The 22,956-nt window shown below is 38.6% G+C and overlaps 1 protein-coding gene across 2 annotated transcripts in view; it reads left to right on the top strand.

Annotated features, from left to right (window-relative positions):
- Nucleotides 1-22,956, top strand: part of LOC139454195 (E3 ubiquitin-protein ligase RNF31-like) — a 247,916-nt gene that overhangs the window by 96,918 nt on the left and 128,042 nt on the right. For both annotated transcript variants that reach the window (XM_071235763.1, XM_071235762.1), the window contains exon 8: nt 3,887-3,977. In XM_071235763.1, the coding sequence (XP_071091864.1) occupies nt 3,887-3,977 (91 nt within the window). The remainder of the gene's footprint in view (nt 1-3,886; nt 3,978-22,956) is intronic.

Here is a 22,956-nt window from a genome sequence, read left to right as displayed (position 1 = left end):
GGCAGCACAGGCGGTAACTGGGATCTGAACATTGTGCTACAGCACTTGCATCAGCAGCCATATGAACTGTTTTAAAAGGCATCGTAGAGAGCCTCACCAGGAAAACTCTTATTCTGTTGGTACTGGTGACAGCGGCATGGGTTGGAAAAATCCATGCCATGGATGTCACCAAAGTCCATTTTGACCAAACCTGATGCGGCGCAGTCCAATTTGTGGTTTGCTGGGATTTCATTGCCAAGAACCAGCTACCAGGTCAACCTGTGGGACTTTCAATTGAGGGATTGGAAGATGAACTGAGCTTTACAAATTGACCTCGACCACACGCAATCTAAGCCGGAAGAGAATGTTTCATCCTACAAAGCATCACAGCAAGGCCGAGGTCAAAAGGAAGACCATCACCTTTTGGCTTCGATCTACTATCCTACTAGCCTATGATGCATTGAGTTTACAGCATCCTCAGGCCAGCAACCCTTACAAGATCCAGGCGATCGCCTCCATTTTGGTTCTCCATGGCAACTGTACAATCGCAGATATTTTGGAGGGATCTTTTAGGAGAATGAACACTGTGTTTGCCATTCATTATTTTAGTGATAAAGCTGTTGAAAACGCTGTTGGTTCCATAGTTTTTGGCCATTGGCACAGCGGATTGCCAACCCTAAATGACGCTGCTAGTGTAACCCGGAGACTACCACCTGAGCCTCCCCATCTTGAGGAGTGTCCAGCGGACAAAATGGTTATGACATTCATGATGTTTTCTTGCCAACATAATCATTTTTGTCTGTGAAGCTTGGAAGTATGATCATTTAAACCTCTCATTACATCCGCTGCACTGATGCTATTTGGCCGTAATACGACTCATGTGAGTTCCCATAGGAAACATCCTTCGCAGTATACCCAGCACTTGTGGGTACTGTTGCAGTTTCCACCTGCTTGCAGATTGCAGTAGCTGTTGGTGGGCAAAGAAACTTGCCTGATGCTACTACACCTACCCACACTCAAGGCTCGGATAACCAGTCTACACTGAAGGTACGCCCTTCTCCGACCGTCAGATAAATGCAATATGTAATGCAGGATAAGGTCAAAGTTTATTGATATGTAATATATTTTATATTTAATACTTTTTATGCTGCATTACATGAAGAATGGGCCCACCCGGGATGGCCCGTGGACATTGCTGCTTTCTCTAACAGAAGAGTGACTTGAATGCTGGAAGGTTCAGTGAGGGCAGGATGTGTTTGGGTGTACATTTTCAACTGTGTTCAGGAGCAGGTTTTCTCTTAAGAGATGACGTTTCCAGTCATGTTTTCTCAGGAAATAGAAGGGAATGCATTATATATAATATATAATGCAGGATAAATATTAAATATAAAATATGTTAGATATTAATAATAAGGTGTGTGTAATTGTCTTGTAAAGTAAGTGTACGCATGATCTGATCGTCAATGTATATTGAGTGAGTTTATAATGATAAGTTAAACTGCAGTGTCGTTATTTTTTCATATCTTCCGAGTTCAAAATATAGCATACAAGTATATTTTAATGTTGGGATAAATTCCAACATTGTTTGAGATTAGCATGCATTAATCATAATTTATGGCTTCATTATTAGGGAAATATAAAGTAAACATTATTAGCCAGAATACAATCTTCTTGCAGTGAAATACCAGATAAGTGTAACACAAACCACCTGGTTATGTATTAATATTATTATAAGAATCTATAGTAAGTCAAACTTCAGTAATGCATACATGTATCATGCGCGATGCTATTTATAATAACTTTGATAAGGCAACTTCCCAGCATGCCTAGGTACGAGCATGCGCAGCAGCCCTTCAATATCAGCCATCTTGTACCTGTTTCGTAAACAATGACAAGCAATTTTGCTCCCGTATGTATGAGCAAATAGTAAAAGTCAAGTGTTCCAGTTTCTCTCCGGGTAAGTCAGTATGGTTCCTAAAACCCGTAAGAAGCAAACGTGAATGTCAAGCAGGATATCCAGGCAGGATACTCATGCAGTCAATTCTTTACTTTGATTTTGGGTATATTTACCCCTGCAGTCATTAGGATGGGATGCATTGGATGCCTGTTGTAAAAACACAGGTTAGGCTTGACCTCCATGGTATTTATCATCCAATGTGTTCTATCTGTAGTGTAGAATGATAGATGTGTAGTTAATTGTCGAAACCTGTTTGTATTCTATGTCTCACTCCCAACCAATCTTATTAAAATCAGATCTTTGTACTCTCTACCACTCAACAAAGATCTGAGGACATCCCAGTAGGGGTCATGTCAGAACGACCTTTCATCCGACCAATCAGAGTGTCGCTTACCAGATCATGAAAGTGACAGTCGGAATGTGATTCCTAAACATGCAGCCTGGAAAACTTTAACAGGGGTTAATCCGAACGATAGTTACGGGCTTTACAACTGAATCAATACAAACTAGACCTTCTATTAGCCATCCCAGAATGTTTTGTTCAGGTTTCAATTTTTTAATCGAGAATTTGTCAAAATATGTTTCGAAGCGTAGTCGCCAATTAGACATGAGAGACGTAAAGCATGAAAAAGCTGTTTTCTGATTGGCTAATGTCTACTTCTTCCATTGGTCGGTCAAAGTTCGTAAAAGGTCGGTCTGACGTGACCCGTAATAGGGTGTCCTCAGATCTTTGTTTAGCAGTAGCGAGAACTAAGATCTAATTTTTTAATGAGATTGCACTCTCGACAATTGATCCCAACTGAGCATCAGTCATGTACATGTACCAATAGCTTTTCTAGTCACATGTGTATAATTTGCAGTGAGAATCCCCTTACGCAAAACTTTGTTAGGTATGTATTATATTGAATGTGTCTCAGGTATTAAATCATTGTTGCAAGTTTTGTGTTGAATCGTCATTATAAAATAGTTTTTGCCGGGGCTACTTTCAAACTATTCCCAAACGGACATTTTGTTCCTAACTTTTGAGACCTACAATTGGTTACCTGGGTAGTAAATTATTATTACTTAAAAAAGTATTTTTATGCAATCATTGTACCAGGAATTCGCTATTTTAATATGTTTGTATTTTAGTTGCTACTATTACCCTACATGTTTTGTTTAAAAAAACAACACTTTTTAAGGGTAGCATTTTGGTATACTGGATATCTTTTATGTATTAATAAGAATTCAAAGATGTTGAAACAACCCCATTTCATAAGAAACATAGCCAAATGCATATAATGTAATCTTTGTGAGAAGGATAGGACAATAACTAATTTCGTGTTAATTGTCACTAGAAGGTCAAACTTCAAAGTCGTTACATATCACTTATGACTATTTGAAATGGATCTTCGTTTAACAGCATAATTGTGTCACTAAAGTGAAAATGCTGTTACTGGCAATACAAATTGTAGTGGGCTAAAACATTTCATATGTTTATGTCAAAGCCCATCACACACAAGCATGGTTTTTGACTTATGTGCCTTCAAATGCCAGACCAAATCAAATTCCTCCAATTGGAATTTTCTTTAGAAATGGCTAGATGCAGGAGGGGGAAAAGCAATCAAAAAGGGAATTGTTTTAGTTCTCAAGGAGAGAATTCGTTTTAAATGCAGTTATGCATAGAATTGATGTCTAAAAATTGTTAATTAGGATTCATAGTCTTTTGTGTCTATGAACTTCACATAGATATTCTGTTTCATTTTCAAGTTCAAGTTCCAAATCCACAACGCTGACTGTCCCATGCATGTTTCAAACTGAAAGTTACCCAAACTACAAAAAGGTTGAAATATTTAGAGGTGTGCGTTATTCTTCAGTTGCACAAACTGTTTCTATCTGAACATTCTGCATGTTTGTTTAGTCCCGTTCACCACCCCTGTGTTGTGGCTCTAGTTGGTCTTTTTGTTTCAGACCTACACACAGTCGAATCCCAAGTCCAACCTATAATGCTGTTCAGCCAGGTCGCAACAAATCAGATTTGGACTCATCTGCAACTGATAAGGTATTTTTTAATATATATATTCGTTAACAGCCCATTGTCTTGAGCTAGTGCCTCGCACCAAAAGCTTCCATGATATTTACTATTACCTTTTAGAGCTCCTGCTAGACTTGGCTTGGTCATCAAAACCAAAGAAAAGATTTTGCCTTAACTCTTCAGTCTACTCATTCATAACCCCCTTTATTCATGCATTTGGTTTTGTTTTATGTTAGTGGAATTTATGTTAGCGAGGGGCTTTTACAGTCGCATTCTCCCTAAGGTGAGAGAGAGACCTGCACTTGACTCGACAAAACAATAATAGGTCTCAAGATTAAGCATTTGGCTGGATGGCAGCTGCCATTTAATTATAAAACAGACAGTCGTCTGGACGGCTCACATGTAAGTGCGCCGACATGTGCCTAAGATCATAAAATGGACAATCTTTTGTAAGATCTAATTTAATATTGTCTCACGCCAGAGTTTTGAATAATTCTGTTCATTGAACAATTGGAATTCAGGAAGTTATCAATAATTGTTTTACTTAACAAAAGATAAGATAAGTTGTTTACAACATAATATTATCATGTCAGGACGTACTAAATACTGTCAAAACCATATATTTAAAAATCAACTTGATTTCCAAGTCCCGATTATCAAATCAATGAGGTATTAGTTTCACCACATGTGCACAGACCGCCTATACTTATATATATATTTTTCATAACTATTCTCCAGTTAAAGTCCTATCCTCTTATAAAATAATCTGTGAGAGTGATCATCATTAACGAAACTCATTCTCATCAAAGAATACAGAACAAATGAAGAATCAGATGCATACATTTATTTCCATGCTTCATTCATCACGAAGCAGATTTACATACATTTGTGAATAGCACTTAAACTGTGATAATGAATTTTACCATTGTCCATATTAACATAATAATATATACATATATACAAAACAGGACATGCATTTAATAAATATTTACCATAATATGGATTTCCGAATATATAAACGACTTCAACGTTGATATTTCAGACAAAAACAAAGTCTCCTGTCTTTTAACGTTCAGGGGAGAAGGGTTTGCTTTCTCAATTGAAGATTTGTTTTCACCAAAGGGCAATCAAATTAAGCCAAAAACATGAAAAATACATATATATGGTTAGCGACCGTCATTATACAGCGAGGGGGAAAATTCGCATGCTCTCACTGCTCTTCACAAAAACATTCCAGCCCTTAATTACCAAGGCAACTGTGACGTAGTAGCATTACATTTGCTGCGTTTGCAGCATATAAGATGTGTAATCTGTGGAGTAACTAAAGAAATATTATGGCTGAAATCTTACTTGCATGGTTGTTTTAATAGAAAACTTACATTTTAAAAACACAATTGTTCTTATATAATGTTTTTAGGTTTGTTTTATAAATACTAGAGAAGATTTTTATACATATAAAACTGATAAAAAATACAGCTGAACAATAGAAAAATGAAAATAGGAGTTGTGAATAGTGACAAATTTTAATTACATCACCGTGTCAATAATTATTGACTGATTCCGTCAAACAACTGTCAAACCATTTATTGCCATTTACGTACATGTACACAGGAAGTCGGCGCTGTCGGAGGCTCCAGGTAAATAAACATCGTGGTTTTATGACGGGAGATGAGACAAACCCTGAACCAGGGGCATGCGACGTTATTACATAATCTAAAGGTGGTAGAACCATGGTATTGTCTCTTGAACTGGCTAATTGACCGTACATATAATTGGTAAATATATTTGTTTTGACACCCGTGTTTCATGCGCATCCCGGCTCATAAGCAGAATACAGATAAATGAGGCCCCGTGATCAGCGGAGCGTGAACAACATGGATGCCGCCTTCCCTTCCCCAAACATGATCGTTGCTCAGAAATGTTCAAATCTATCTTCAGTAAATCATGAAATTAATGCGAGCATGATATTTATGCGAAAAATGCGATCGTCAGTCCCTCTGATTATTTTAATATGTTTCATTTCATCATGATAAAAAAGTTAGTCACTTATAAGGCTACCACGTTGAAAATGGAAACGATCATTAACAAAAACAACAAAATGTATTCTCTCATCACATAGCCTAACAGTGATATAACTGCAAATAAAACAATCAAGTGCGCTAAAGTATTACACATGGTGGATGGAGGACGGGGGCACTTTGAGTTTGACAGGTGTCATCAACTGGTCAAGTAACATCAGGGTTTGTATATTCATGTTGATTGGACAGTCTAGACTGGGGCCAACTAATCATGACGGCGTCTTCAGAACAGAACAGAACTTTATTTCTCCCAGGTTTAGGCTTACGTGGATAACGGAAAATTCTGTTTTAGTGATAGCACATTTTTAATTCAATCTAATATACTTTCCTTGATTGATTATATGACTGCGGTCGTAGATCCGGATGTATCTAAATATGCTCAGTAAATACACAGGATTTATTATTATACTAGGATTAATAGATACAATTGAGTATTTATACCCTTGATCATAAAGTTAGTCACTACTTTTATTTTCACATGTTCGATTTGTATGATTTGGATTTTGATTAAATTGACAAAATAAGAAATCATTCCGTGTATATGTGTATTATATATTGTACCCCAATACGTAATTAAATTGTGTATATATAAGGACACTAGGTTAATTACTGTAATTGATTATTTGATAAACATAATCACCTTTAGTTGCGTAATATGTCACAGAGGTAAAGCTAATTCATAACAACTAATTGTCCCATTTATTTGGCTTCTATCTTTTATATGAAACAAATGCTATAACATGGAGTGATAAACTTCATTGGCAAAAGATGTAGCATGCATATAATTGTCCGCATGAATAGTCTACTCTGTTCCAGATAAGTTTATTGATTTAAACAGTATTTTATTTCCATTAATGTTCAGATTTTACATTACATAACGTTTATAAGTTATAAGTTTATTCATTTTGTCAGCATTTAAATCGTTGCATTCCTGGCTCAATGATTCATTTGACGAAATCTTGTTCCCTGTTTTGAATTACCGTCACATAGTTCCAGACCAATTATAAAATTTCCAGCCCTATGTGTTGCGCATAATTCTGAGATAATTCGAAGTTCATATTCTTGTACGAACACTTATCAAAATTCATTTATACCTAGTACTGTTATGTACATATGTAATAATATGTCAAATTATAATAATGAGGCCCTCTATTCTCGAAACGGTCTTTGTTCTACGACAACCGTAAGTCGGTATGGGAAAACAAAATATTTGTTTAATTGGTCAAAGTTCATAGTCAATGTCATATGATTATAAACAAGGAAGATAAGAAATTAACTATGAAGAGTAGCCACTTTAAATGACAGAAATTCTTTTAGTTAAATTCGCTCACAATTTGGTCTTTTCGTGGTAAATAGTGCCAAAATACTCTTAATTATCTACTTTCATGTCATTACTAATCTCACATAAGGTCGTACAACGTTTAACAGATATGATTATGACATGTTGTATCCAAACAAATCCAAACAAATCCAAGCTTGGAAATATGACCTTGATAAATTTTGGAATGGTCATATTTCCATTTGGAATGGTGGTATTTCCAAGTTTTGGATTGTTTGGAATGGATAATATTTTGTCGTGTGCCTGCTTCGCATGGGTTTCCGTTTAACTACAAAATTAAAACAAAATGACAACGAACTTTGACATTAAATGTCATAACTGAATTGATGATTCCTTGAAACAAACCTGTATTGACACTTTTTTTTATTCTGGCCAGCTTTAAGGAAATGTTACCAGCCCAATTTAAAAGTCACTGGCATTTGGCTTGCAGGCAGGTTGTGGTGCATTATGCGTCCATCGGTAACTTTGGCATTTTCTATATATTCTTGGACTACACTGCCTATGGAGCTGAAACTTTGTATTCATGAATAATCCCAGCTTTGCTGTGTCTGAAATTTGCTCACAGATTTCCAATCCCATTTTCAATGTGTCATTTGGAGGCCATCACTCTGTCATTTCTGCTTTTATCATTATGAACTTTGCTGTGCAGCAAGTATGTAGTAGTATAAGTAATGACAGTCCTGCCACAACTCCACTGGAGCCAGATTTATATACCTATACTGCTGCTACAGAGGGAATTTTTTATGCAAAAATGATGATGCGATTCAACTATCGTCATGAATCGTATTAAAAGAATCATCAATATTAATTAATATTGGATAAAATTTACTATAGCCCACAAGGATATTGGAAAGGTATAGGAGCAATACAAAAATTAAGCACTGCGGCTAAGGTCTCTAAAGATATGGCCAAGGATTGGCTAAAGAAAGAAGCGATGTGGCAAATATACTTACCGGCACTGCGTTATAACTCGAGGAAGAAGTTTGATATTTTACAATGAATGAAGTTCATCAGGCTGACCTCTTATTTCTTCCCCATGATAAGGTAAGATGCAAAACATATAAATACGCTTTAACCGTAGTGGATGTGGCTAGTCGCTACAAGGAGGCTGAACCATTAACCTCAAAAGATTCAACAGAAGTAGCTAATGCACTGAGCCGCATATATAAACACGGACCACTAAAATGGCCCAAGTTATTTCAAGTAGATCCTGGTCGCGAATTTATGGGATCAGTTACTAAACTATTAACACAGCACGATGTCACAATCAGGCGTGGTGAAAAAGAGGCCCACCATAGTCAAGCTATCGTTGAAATATTTTACCGGACATTAGCGGAATGTTTGTTTGGATATCAGTATGGGATTGAAATAAAATCAGATAGATTAAGATCAACCGAATGGGTGACACGATTATCAGCTGTTGTATCAGCGCTAAATAATGAAGTAACAAGATTAAAAGGGAAGAAACCATCCAATGTGATTAAAATGAAATCTGTGACTTCCGAATCTTCAGCACCGAGGAGAGGCAAAGAACAAAAACTTCCGGATAGAGTAAGCGTAAGATATTTATACCAGCCCGGTGAACTCGAAGGAGGCCTACTTCACGCAACCGATCCGATTTAGTCCCTTAAGATATATAACATTAGTCAGTGGTTATGAAAGAAGGAGAGCCTATTCTTTATTATCTTAAAGATGGATCGGGCAGGGGATTTGTACGAGAAGAGTTGCTCATAGTCCCCAGCGATACAGTATTATCACCATAACCATAAGCATAGGTAGTTACACCATCCTTATCAATCCATCTCTTTGTATCTAAGGGGGATAATGATGTCTTATTCATTCTTAATCCATATATCCTGTGATTGACACTTCTTAAAGTGTTCATCTCATGTTTGAATGTTCTACAATTGAATAATGCTTCTTTATACTGTTTGTGTTTGATATGCTTTTTTACCACATACTTCTTAACGGCCTTTAGCTTTTCTTATCTCCGCATTATCGGACTTCTTTATTAAATACATCTTAGGTCTTAATCTGACATACTCCGCTATAGGGGTCCCAGTACATTCATCCTGCATCTTGCCTAACACCTTATTATTTACTACACTGTGCAGTGGATTATCTTTTGGGCAACCGCTCGTGTCGTATATATATATTTTTTCTGCCATATCTTTATATACATCCTTGGTTTATATTTCCATCAACAAAGAATCTGTATCGGTATATAACACCTCACATCTATCGGCGTATTGCTTCTCAAGTTCGTTGTAATAAAAGTCATACATTTTTATATTAAACATAAGGTTACATGATTTCAATATAAACAATGTCTTAGCAATACGGATGCAAGTTAAACCCACAGGGTAGACTTTGGGATCCATTAGGGGTCAAAGCAATTCGCCAGTCTGTAACTATAACTAATAACCCGGAGACCATTGATCAGAATCAAACACTTCTGGTTCGCTTTCCTAATCTAGGCGCTCACGATGTGATAGTTCCAGGAACTGCACGACTTTCATTTACAATTAATTTGACTTCTGGCGATGCTAACAGAGAGCTCGTTCAGAACATGGTCATGCGATTGTTAAGAAAATCACGATTGAAATTAGTGGTAATGAAGTTTTTAGTATTGATGATAGTGATGTATACTTCTGTTACATGGATCTCTGGAGAAAGGCTAAAGAACGGGAAAACTTACAGTACCAAGGTATTTGTAATCGGAACACATTGAGACTGCGTGTGGGTGCTGATAGTGGCGATAATACCATCATAGAAGATAAGGCTGTTGCTGATGCATTAGGTAATGAATTCTATATTCCGCTCGACTTTGAATTACTAGATTCCCACATGCCCTTTTATCAAGCATCCCTAGGCAATAGGTTAGAATACAAACTCACTTTTAATGACTACAGCAGAGTCATCAAAGCTACTGAAGATGGTACTAGCTATTCTATTGACAATATCTCACTGGAGTATGTTATGATAACAGATCCTGAATTAGCCAGACAAATTTGTAACCAGTATACCAGAAGTTTAGCCATTTTGTAAGATCACGTGCTTCAACACCGAAAGACAGGGAACAGAAGAGATACAACGTTGAATATCAATCTAAACGTCCCCGCTAGATCGTTGAAGGGTATTTTTTATGTTGTTCGAGGACCCTTCTGAAGCATTTCAAAGAGATACCGAAAAGTTCTACAATCCCAAGATTACAAAAGTAGAATTGACTATCGAGGGCGTACCTAATCAACTATATAGTCAAGGCATGCGAGCATGCGAAAAAACTCAATTCCATAAAACGAAGCCCAGAAGTAAACGCACTCCTGAAAGATTTGTCCTTCTGGGATGTATCGCTGGCTGAATTCCTTACAACGAAGTATGCGCTATGGCTCGACATGCGAACTACAGATGATGACCAACTACACGGTAGTGGGCGGAGATTAGAAAATGCCAGTGAGGGTGTTACTATACAGATAACAAAGCTCTTTCAAGCGGCTGGTAAATTAAACATATATTTGTACGTGATTATGGACGTGCAACTTAATGTACAGAATAGAAGATTCGTGCAAGCGATCTATTAATAATTTTTTACCTAAAGAACCGCACTGCGCTATCATCTGCGGGCGAACGGGTTGCAGAAAAACAGCTTTTATTCTAGATATTTTACAAAGTTATTATCGGAATGTTTTCGACCATATTATTATTCTGTGCCCGACTATAAACATTAATAAAACATACCTATCGAGAGATTGGGTAATGAATGATCCCGGGGTGTACAAAGTTGATCTGGGCGATGGTTTACAAGACTGTTTACGAGTATGTCACGAAAAATACAAAGGAGAATCAACCCTTTTCATAATAGACGACTGCAGTGCGAGTAAAGAACTTACCAAAAAGAAAGATATGTTTCATATTTAGCATTCTCCGGATGGCATATGAAGCATAGCGTTTGGGTACTTACTCAAAAATACAACTCTGTTCTGAAAGATCTCAGAGAGCAGACCAAATGGGTAGCCCTGTTTGATTGCAAAGACCAAGATTCATTCGAGGAATGTCTGTGAAAATGATGTTATTTCTACCAAGCTCGAGCGAGATAAAGTCAGGGCCCGGCGCAGAATGGAGAGATTAGTTTTTATTTATTTATTTATTTATGATGAACTGCGTAAACAAGGACATTCAATTCAAACATTTATGGATGTTGAATCTGCCATGCATGAATACTTCCTTGTTTACTGAAACACACTTGAAGCAATACCAAGGCCAACAATAAGTCAGTTTTATACACTGTCAGAGGCTCAGAAAGACCGCAAGATAGCATTTATAGTTTTTGGGCTGACTGGTGTGTCCATATTTAGCTACATTATTATGCATAAGCTATGATCTATTACGCACTATGTCAGGCTGAGTCTTATCAGCTATGACACCATGACCGGTGTGTCTATTTTTAGCTACACAATTATGCAGAAGCTTTAAGCTGAGTGATGACTCACCCACCAAGTGGAGGTGTGATTTGCATTTAGACAAAGGATATGATAGGTGTATAACCATGAATCTGTGTAGATTTACACTCATGGGTAACCAATTCAATGCAACCGACGTTGCGTCGGTATATATTGTGGAATTCATGCTTTTTACATCAGACAAGGAAATGTAAATTATACATGTTCTGTATGTTGGATAGGGGTCAAAGGTCGTTATTGTTTATGTAAGAAACACGACGCTGATAGGGTCAGGAACCAGATTATTTAAGCTAGGAAGAGAGATTACATCACCAAGAGGAATAGGTTGGGGAGAATACATGTTTAGATATATGAAAATATAGCATTTAGACTCATTTTGCATATACCATTAAATCACAATGGTTTTTGTCAGAGAGTTGAAGGCTTTGGCAAAACAATGTGGTCTACGAGGTTATTCTCGAATGAGAAAAGCTGAATTAAATGATTTACTCGTTTTGGAATACAACAAACCCCAGACTGTTGGAGAACTCAAAGCTCAAGCAAAAAAAGGTGGACTGAGAGGTTATTCTCGAATGAGAAAAGCTGAATTGATTGATTTACTTGATAAAAATCAACCGGTTGTTGAGTTAAGATTTGTACCCACAGCCGGCGTTGGTAAATATCTAAGAGGTTGGAAGATGGCTATTATTTCCAACATGGATGTTGATGTTAAGCCCATCGTATCGAGCAAAATTAACGAGGAGTTAGATGATTTAAATAATATAAAATACCAGCTGACGGTTAAAATATCATTGAGTAAAAATCAAGTTGAATATATCAAACCTTTTTTCCGGAGCAATCAAGAAGTTATAACCGAATCTGATTCTATAAGCGCATCATTAGATGCATCAATTCAGTGGATACAAGAAACTTTAGAACGCTGGACTAATAGAGGTTTGGGTTGGGATGTGGATAGAATCGACAGTTTATTTTTAGATAAAGCAAATTATATGCCTTTCAAAGGTGGATCTTATATAGATTTACCCTCGTATTATAAGAAGAAAAAAGCCATAATTAATTTAAAAAATATAGGCCATGACTGTTTCAGAATGATGATAAGATCTGCATTGTTTCCCGCAGATTCTAAAATTGCAAATAGACCATCTAGCTATCCCCAAAACGACGTATTCAACCTTGATGGTATAGACGAACCTACACCAATCTCGCAAATTTATAGGCGGAAAAGCAAAATAATTTAGCTGTAAATGTTTTTGGACATTCTCCTAAAGGAATTGTTGTACACAGGATAAGCTCCGCTCCAGAACATATTCCAAGAATCAATTCATTTCTGATCGAAAAAGATGGTAAATATCATTATACATGGATGAAGAGTTTAAGCAAGCTATTATGCGATCAAGCAAAACATGATGGAAAAAAAATATTTCTGCGAAAGATTATGCATGGGTACAGCAGACAAGATCTATTAGAAGCGCATAAAGAAGACTGCAGAGGTGTTGGACAGAATGCTATCAGGATCGATATGCCTAAAGAGGGAAAAAATATATTAAAATTTGAACATTATTGTAATCAAATACCAGTACCGTACATAATTTACGCTGACTTCGAAGCACTTATCAAACCTATAGAAAATACCGAACGCAATACTACATAGAAAACTCAAGAACATATTCCTTGTGGGTTTGGATATATAGTTGTAAGGTATGATGGGAAAACAAACCTGCCCGTGATTTACAGAGGTCCCGATGCAGCAGGAAAGTTCCTAGAATATCTACAAATCGAAGAGAGCATAATCAGGGGAAATCATCGCTTAAGAAACCCATGTGTATGACAAGGGATGATTGGAGGGCCTATAAGAATTAACGATTTGTCATGTTTGTAATAAACCCCTGAATCGGGATTCCGTAAGAGATCATTGTCACGTCATGGGTAATTATCGGGGAGCCGCGCATAACGAGTGTAACTTAAAACTAAAAATGAATTCTCAAACAATACCCATCCCCCTTGTGTTTCATAACCTTAGAGGATATGATTCTCATCTCATTATGCAAGCTATCTCAAGGACCGATGGCGGCTTAACGTGCATTCCTAATAATATGGAAAAATATATATCATTCTAATTCACTAAAACTATACATAATACAGACAATGATGGGAAAGCTAGAACAAAGCAAATTAATGGGCTTAGATTCATAGACTCCGTACAGTTTCTGTTATCCTACCTGGACAATTTAGCTAATGCGAACAATCCCGATGATAATAACAAATCAATATACTGATCAGATAACTCGTCATTTGTTGTTGAGAAAAGGTGTATATCCTTACAAATATATAGATGATTGGTCTAGATTTGACGAAACTAAATTACCACCCCTTGAATCATTCTATAGTAACTAAAATAACCGATCATTCTAAAATAACCGATGCCGATTATGAACATGCTCTGACGTTGTGGGATAAATCAGGTTGTAAGAATTTAGGTGATTATCACAATCTGTACTTAAAAATCGATGTACTGTTACTCGCCGATATATTCGAGATAAAGGTATTCTAAGGCTAATAACAAATTAGTGGAAGGATATGATCCGAGTAAACCCTATGCGCATATATTATATCTCGACGCCAACAATTTATACGGATGGGCTATGAGTCAACCTTTACCCACGGGTGGTTTTGAGTGGGTCGATGTGAATGATATCCCCACAGATTCTGATAAAGGATGGATATTAGAAGTTGACGTGGAATATTCAAAAGAGTTGCACAAAGACCATAACAGTTATCCGCTTGCTCCCAAAAGATTAATGGTTAATACAGATTGGATGTGGGAATATCAACACTCCCTGATGGGCAATACTAGGTTAGCTAACGTGGAAAAACTCGTACCAAATTTGATGGATAAGACAAAATATATAGTTCACTACAGGAATCTCCAGTTATATCTATTGTTAGGTATGAAAATAAAGAAAATATACAGAGTTCTTAAGTTTGATCAAAGACCTTGGATGGAGCCCTATATAAGGCTGAACACAGATTTAAGAAAGATTGCTACCAGCGATTTCGAAAAGAACCTATATAAGCTCATGAATAACTCAGTATTTGGTAAAACTATGGAGAATCTAAGGAAGTATGTTAATGTTAAATTAGTCAGATCTAATGAGGAAGAAAGACTCAGGAAACTTATAGCCAGTCCGGCTTTTAACAGAAGCAAGATATTCGATAACAATTTAGCTGCACTACATATGCAGAAGAGTAATACAAAATTCAACAGACCGATGTATGTTGGTATGAGTATTCTTGACTTGACAAAACACTTAATGTATGACTTTTATTACAACGAACTTAAGAAGCAATAAGGCGATAGATGTGAGGTGTTATATACCGATACAGATTCTTTGTTGATGGAAATACAAACCGAGGATGTATATAAAGATATGGCAGAAAAAATAGATATGAACGACATGAGCGATTACCCAAAAGATAACCCACTGCACAGTGTAGTAAATAAAAAGGTTTTAGGTAAGATGAAGGATGAATGTGCTGGGACCCCTATAGCGGAGTATGTCGGATTAAGACCTAAGATGTATTCGATAAAGAAGTCCGATGATGGAGAGATAAGAAAAGCTAAGGGTGTTAAAAAGTATGTGGTAAAAAAGCATATCAAACACAAACAGTATAAAGAATCATTAATCAATGGTAGCGCATTCAATCACGAGATGAACACTTTAAGAAGTGTCAATCACAGGATATATGGATTAAGAATGAACAAGACATCATAATCCCCCTTAGATACAAAGAGATGGATTGATAAGGATGGTGTAACTACCTATGCTTATGGTTATTTAGGGTGGTAATACTGTATCGTTGGGAACTATGAGCAACTCTTCACGTACAAATGGCCTGCCCGGTCCATCTTGAAGATAATAAAGAATAGGCTCTCCTTCTTTCATAACCACTGACTAATGTTATATATCTTTAAGAGACCAAATCAAATCAGTTGCGTGAAGTAGGCCTCCTTCAAGTTCACCGGGCTGGTATAAATATCTTACGCTTACTCTATCCGGAAGTTTTTGTTCTTTGACTCTCCTCGTTGCTGAAGATTCGGAAGTCACAGATTTCATTTTAATCACTTTGGTTTCTTCCCTTTTAATCTTGTTACTTCATTATTTAGCGCTGATACAACAGCTGATAATCGTGTCACCCATTCGGTTGATCTTAATCTATCTGATTTCATTTCAATCCCATACTGATATCCAAACAAACATTCCGCTTATGTCCGGTAAAATCTTTCAACGATAGCTTGACTATGGTGGGCCTCTTTTTCACCACGCCTGATTGTGACATCGTGCTGTGTTAATAGTTTAGTAACTGATCCCATAAACTCTCGACCAGGATCTACTTGAAATAACTTGGGCCATTTTAGTGGTCCGTGTTTATATATGCGGCTCAGTGCATTAGCTACTTCTGTTGAATCTTTTGAGGTTAATGGTTCAGCCTCCTTGTAGCGACTAGCCACATCCACTATGGTTAAAGCGTATTTATATGTTTTGCATCTTACCTTATCATGGGGAAGAAATAAGAGGTCAGCCTGATGAACTTCATTCATTGTAAAAATATCAAACTTCTTCCTCGGTATATAACGCGGTGACGGTAAGTATATTTGCCACATCGCTTGTTTCTTTAGCCAATCCTTGGCCACATCTTTAGATACCTTAGCCGCAGTGCCTAATTTTTGTATTGCTCCTATACCTTTCCAATATCCTTGTGGGCTATAGTAAATTTTATCCATTATTAACTGATATTGATGATTCTTTTAATACGAATCATGACGATAGTTGAATCACATCATCATTTTTGCATAATAAAATTCCCTCTGTAGTAGCAGTATAGGTATATAAATCTGGCTCCAGTGGGGTTGCGGCAGAACTGTCATTACTTATACTACTAATGTGGTTTTCGGAATAACATATAATACATTATTTTTAATACTTTTATTTCTGATCCAGTGACAACCTTTGACTTCACATATCCTTGTTTGTACAAACCTGCATCATTGTTACAAAACAAAGAAAGAAATAATACATGTATTTCAATGGTAAGCCATTGATTTGGCTTCTGGGCATTCTTGCTGATAGGTATATCTTATATCTGTTACAAAATGAGAAACTGCACAGAGCAAGACTTCACATAGACATGACATAGCAAGACTGATCTGTGACGTCACATAGACATCACATAGACGTCACATAGACATCACATAGACGTCACAGTAGCATGATGTCATTTGGTCACATGACTACAGGTTTTCTAGTGTTACTGCGCTACAAACCTCATTGACGAGTTAGTGATGAACCTGTCACCAAGTGGAAGTATTATTCACTTTGCCATTTCCATTGTTTACTAAAACAGTTTTGAAAAGAGGGTGAACAAGTCAATAAAAGACCAAAAAACAGCCATACTGTTATTTAACTTGACATTTGCAGTTAGTTCCCAATTGAAATGAAACTCGCATAACTGTATCAATGAACATTATGGCTCCATGCAGCAGTGTGAGGTTTCGGTTACACTTAATAAGAATACTATGTGCAGTGCATTTAGCTCACAGCCAGGCTGTACGTGGAGCAGCTGTAGGGTGCCGATGGCAAAATATGCTCTTCAAGGATTACCTAGTATGTCTGCCCAGATGGAATCTGTCAAAGAACTACAGAACTCTCTTAGACTAGGAGATTGCTCAATCAGTCTGGACCTGCAGAATGCCTATTTGCACTTCCACATTCAGCTGAATTGTCGATATTACCTATGATTTGCATTCAACGGTCAAGTTCAATGAACTACCATTAGGCATTTCAATGGCTCCATGGTTGTTTACCAGAATTATCATCCCCATCATCAGGTTAGCTCATGCCTTGTTAGGCTTCACACCTACAACTACAACTTCCTATCAGACAATCAGGACTAGTTGCATGTAACACTGAATAACACAATGTCTACTCTCCTATCTTGTTTTCCTGATACATCCCAACAGGTCAGAATGTAAACCTTCTCAGGACATTGTATACATTAGTGCAAGGTTCCAGCTTCTCAAAGGTGGCTTGGCACCTCAAAAGGAGAGATATCTTAGAGAAAGAGATACGAGGGGTGTTCATTAAAGATTTCTTCTAAACCACTTAGGGTTATCAAATTTGGTTGAAATTTCACATGTGTAATGATGCATGTATCTATGGGTTATGTCTGAATTTGCAGCACCGAACTATTAATCTTACCACTTTTACAGATGTTATGATCGAGTAGGGTGTGACAATGGAGCCAGTAGAATACCAAGCAGTGATTAGGTTTTTTTATTTGAAAGCTCGCACACCAAAAGAAACTTTCGATGAAATGAAAGCAACTTTGAAGATGCCCCATCATATGACATTGTTAAACACTGGCATCGCCAGTCCAAGTGTGGTCGGACATCTGTGGAAACAGCTGCCATTCCTGGTCGCCCCCTTTCAGCCATTGATGAGGACACTATCCATCAAGTGGAGACTAAAGTTCAGTCGATGCAATGGAAGCATGTGGAGTCACCACCCCCAAAGAAGGCACGTGTCCAACCCTCTGCAGGCAAGGTCATGCTCACGGTGTTTTGGGACCAGCACAGAGTAGTGATGATGGATTTCTTGGCAAAGGGTACCACAATTACAGGAGCTTATTATGCTTCACTGCTGCGGAAATTGTGGGACGCTATCAAGCTTAAGAGGCGTGGCATGCTGACCAAGGGTGTCCATCTCCTGCAAGACAATGCTCCAGTACACAACTCTCATGTTGCCCAGACAGAAGCGCGGTCCTGTGGCTATGAAATCCTTCCACATCCTCCTTACTCTCCTGACCTTGCACCATCTGACTTCCACCTCTTTCCAACCATGAAGTCATTTTTGAAGGGAAAACGTTTCACAGATGATGAAACACTGATTTCTGAAGTCAAGTCCTGGTTTGAGACGCAAAATGAGGGCTTTTACAAGCGAGGTCTCCATAGTTGCATAAAAGTGTTTAACTTTTGGTGGTTCCTATATGGAGAAAGACTAATACCTATGCCAAGTTTCATTCCACTAGGTTCATTGGAAGTGGGTCAGGGGAAATCTTTAATGAACACCCCTCATATGATCATAAACGTACACGACCAGCCATGATGTTATGCTGTTGGTGGATGTCTTGCCTTGGCATGTTTATGTCTTTCCAAGATCTAACCTACAGATGGCGGCTACTGTTACTTCCACTTCAGACTTCAGAGGAACACTACCAGAAATATAAAACTGGAAGATGTAACTTTACCAGCTTTTGGAACTACATTGGAGGCCTCAGCGTCACAATGTTATGCCAGGCATCTCTCTCATATTTCCTACTCCAATACATCACCTCTACACAGATACATCAGACGAAGGTTGGGGTGCTCACATGGACGGTGTCACAGCTCAAGGGGTGTGATCAGATCAATACAAGAAGACACATATCAACTGTCTGGAAATGAGAGCTATTGTCCAAGATCTTGTTATCACCTGCCTCATCAAGAAGCTACCTGTATACGTCGTCCCAGTACCATATCCACTGGCCATCTAGGTGGAAGCCCTATATCCATGAGTTGGCAGGGAATGGCCCAACAGAGCGAGGTTTCCAAGACTGTTACCACTACTCATAGAGGAATCCCTCAAACTACCATATTTTCTTGAGTATAGTGCGTACCCAAGTATATTGGGCGGATTCAATAGTTTGGAATAAAGACAACCAGACATGTTGATTTACCGTTTAAATTGTATTTTTTGTTCTGCTAGGCATTGTTTTACATGCAGGGATTAAGATTACCTTGTCTCTTTCTTGTAAACTAAGCCGAAAACAGCAATCAGCTGTACACACATTTGGAATCTACCGGTGATTCGGTTAAAACTTACCCAAGGATATAATTTTAAGAATTTTGATGCAAGGACAACAAAATGACAGGGTACAGCGATGGTCTTTAGTGCAGAAATAAATTGTTTTAAAGTCCCACTCCTGTTTTTAGCTCTGACCACTGCTGCAGTCAATGTGACCTTGACAAGTCACCTTCCTCACATCACTGCCGGTCACCTGAGCTTAAAAAACATACTTTTGAGGTTTCTGAAGCCAAAGTGGGGAGGCAAGTATACAAATGTAAAAAATATTTAGACTTAACTAAATTTTTTACTTATCCTGCATTACTCCTTTGGACGGTTTGGAGGTGGGAAACCTTCAGAAAGTCCAAAACCTAAATAATTCGCACCCCAAAACAACGAAACCTTTGTCAATAATCTGTGAGGCGGGAAAAGCTCAGAAAAAAGGTAGGGTCGCTCAATCTTACTACAGAAGGAACGTAGGAATTAAAGAGTAGATCCCTATACATATTTAGTCATAAAGAAAAGCTAGCTAAACAGCTAAATCTTTACCTACTATATCGCCAAGCCAAAGCCTGGTAGAAAAGCTTGTCTAATTTTCTTCCACTGGCCCAGTCTCAGCAACTTGTGTGGAAAGTAAACTGGCTCTGTATAGGGTGAGTTCATTATTTGTGACAAGGGTTGGTTGGTTGGGCCAAAACTTTGCACGCCTTCGAAGTCCTCAAGAGCCACATTGCAAAGATAATGACTAGCGAAAACTGTGTCAGACCTCCAAAAAAAATCCTTCCATGATCGTTTTAATAGAGCAGTTACTGTGTAACGCCATGGTCGAGGCTAAAGCCCTGATCTCGTGAGGATGACTCCGCGTAACCATAGAGATATGGTGTTACGACTAACTTCAGTCCTGGATGTAGGAGGTATGGGTATAATTAACCATTTCCTCAAGTCACGCCTAGTTTTGGAACGGTGGATGATAACTCAAAGTGCTCGCACCGAGCATAAGACAAGTTCACCCTCTTCTTCGACTCCCACAATCTTCAATATAGGTTGGATCGTGAAGGAACAATCCGGTTGGCCTGGTAATTGATTTTTATGCTTCCAAATCCCAGCACAACCCAAGATGTACCGCTCCATGAGTACCACCCTCGCTGAGAGAAAGACTGTTTTCTTGGTAAGGTCATAAAATGAGGATGCATAGAGGGGCTCAAAGGGGGCCCTCGCAAACGTCGAAGTACCACGTTCAAGTCCCAAGCAGGTGGGTGGAACTTGGCCTTCTGATCCTCAAGCCTGAATGAGCGTAGTAGGGCCTGTAGTTCCGACCTTGGTCATTTTGCGATTTTCCGGTTCGGCCAACGCTGAGTTAATTAAGTACTACTAAGTACGTAGTAATGGTCCTACCTTTGAAGTGTTTCTTAGTACGCAAATGTGGGAGGTATTCGGCTAGGAATTGTGGTGACGCAGTCGTGGGATATTGGCTTTTTGCCTTACAAAAAGTCTCAAACAATCCCCACTTGTCATCGTATAATGCTCTGGTAGAGGGACGATGAGCTAAAACTATAGCTTTAGCTGCCTGTGCCGAATAGCCCTTCACACGTAACACATTTTTAAGATGAACCTCAAGCGCGCAGACGAAACTTGTCTGGCCTTGGGTGAGGCGTTTTGCAGTGAGGGTGGATGAGTAGGTTGGACCACTGTGGGTGGGGTAGTGGATCATCTTCTGCTAAACTTCAGAGCTCGATGAACCACCCTCTCGCCGGTCACAAGGACGCGACCAAAGACAGATCAAGATTCCTATTCTCTTTGATCTTATGTATCACCTTGGGAAGTAGAACAGGTGACAGGAAAGCGTACGCTTTTAGTCCTTTCCGAGGGATGCTGAATACATCTACTACCGAAGCCTGCGTGTCCGGTAATTGGGAGACATACATCATAAGTTGGTGGTTTTGGCACGTAGCAAACATGTCAGTGTTGGTTGCTCAAACTTCTGAGGCAGTAACTGAAATGCTTCTGTGTTAAGTTTCAATTCTGTGGGAGCCTCCCTGTCTGGGGGTGATAATGCATCAGCAAGTATGTTCTGACATCCGGGAATGTGCTAAACTATGAATTGTAGTTCCAGACGATCCACTAGATGGAAAAACCTGAATGTCTGTTACAGAATGGAGTTGGACTGTGTTGTTCCCTGTTTGCGCAGGCACCACACCACAGTGCTGTTGTCTGTAGATATTGTGAGTTGGGCGGACTGTAGCTGATTCTGCCAATGAGATGGCCAGAATTAACGCTTCCAACTGCAGATTGTTCATGTGCCAATTTTGATAAGTGCCGGACCATAGCCCTGAGGCTGGCGTCTACGAACAGGTGTAGTTGCAGGGATAACCCGGATAAAGAGACATTCAACTCTACAATCCACCAATTGAGGTAAGGCCTTAGATGGACCGGTAGAGTGATGGCATTGAGTGGATCCTGACGTCTGATGTAAGGGTTCAGGAATTGTGTGCAGTTGTAATCGGCCTCTGCTGGCAAAGTGAGGGACAGATTGCTAAGGATTCTACCCCTTTTGTCACCTGCACTACACCAACCACGCACTCTTCACTAATGGCAAGTGTTGCGAGAGTTACTCACTTTGAATGTCCTAGGAGTAGTCTCTTTATCCAACACTCATAATGTGATGTTGACGAATCCGACTAGACAGGGATCGACTTCTGCTCAGGTGCACAGCACCTCCTATATGAGAAGGCTTTGATGACCCGCCTGGTGATAAGCAGTCATGCACTGATTTTTTTCCACGACAATTAGTACAACATGCAAGCATAAGTTATGCAAAATAGAGAATTGTTGATGAGACAGAGTTGGAAAATTTCCATAGAATCTATCGGCAGATATATATCCCGGGCTGTTATGTTTGGGATATCTGTCCTTCTTCAAACACAGGAGTCCATCAGTGGGTCAACAACACTTTATTTGTGATATAATAATTACAGCATCTGTATAATCACGATTGTGGTAATGGGACAGACATGGCCAGGCAGCATATCAGAGGCGTCAGAGAGCGAACCTGCCTAGCCGTTGTCCGAAGGTCAAGTCCCGACTAACAGAAAGTATTCTAATTTTAACCAGTCAAATCACTGACCACATATTGAATACGATACCTCCTTGGTCAGCCTGCAGTATCCCGCACCTCATCCACAATGCCAAGCTTCAGTGGCCAAGCGGCCATTCTCTAGCGCTAATTTGGAGCCACTGACCTGCACATTA

The sequence above is a fragment of the Haliotis cracherodii genome, unplaced genomic scaffold (assembly GCF_022045235.1).
Source record: "Haliotis cracherodii isolate W230 unplaced genomic scaffold, xgHalCrac1.p SCAF_10, whole genome shotgun sequence".
Taxonomy (NCBI): domain Eukaryota; kingdom Metazoa; phylum Mollusca; class Gastropoda; order Lepetellida; family Haliotidae; genus Haliotis; species Haliotis cracherodii.
The sequence above is the reverse complement of the archived record's forward strand: the minus strand, read 5'-3'. Positions and strand labels throughout refer to the sequence as shown.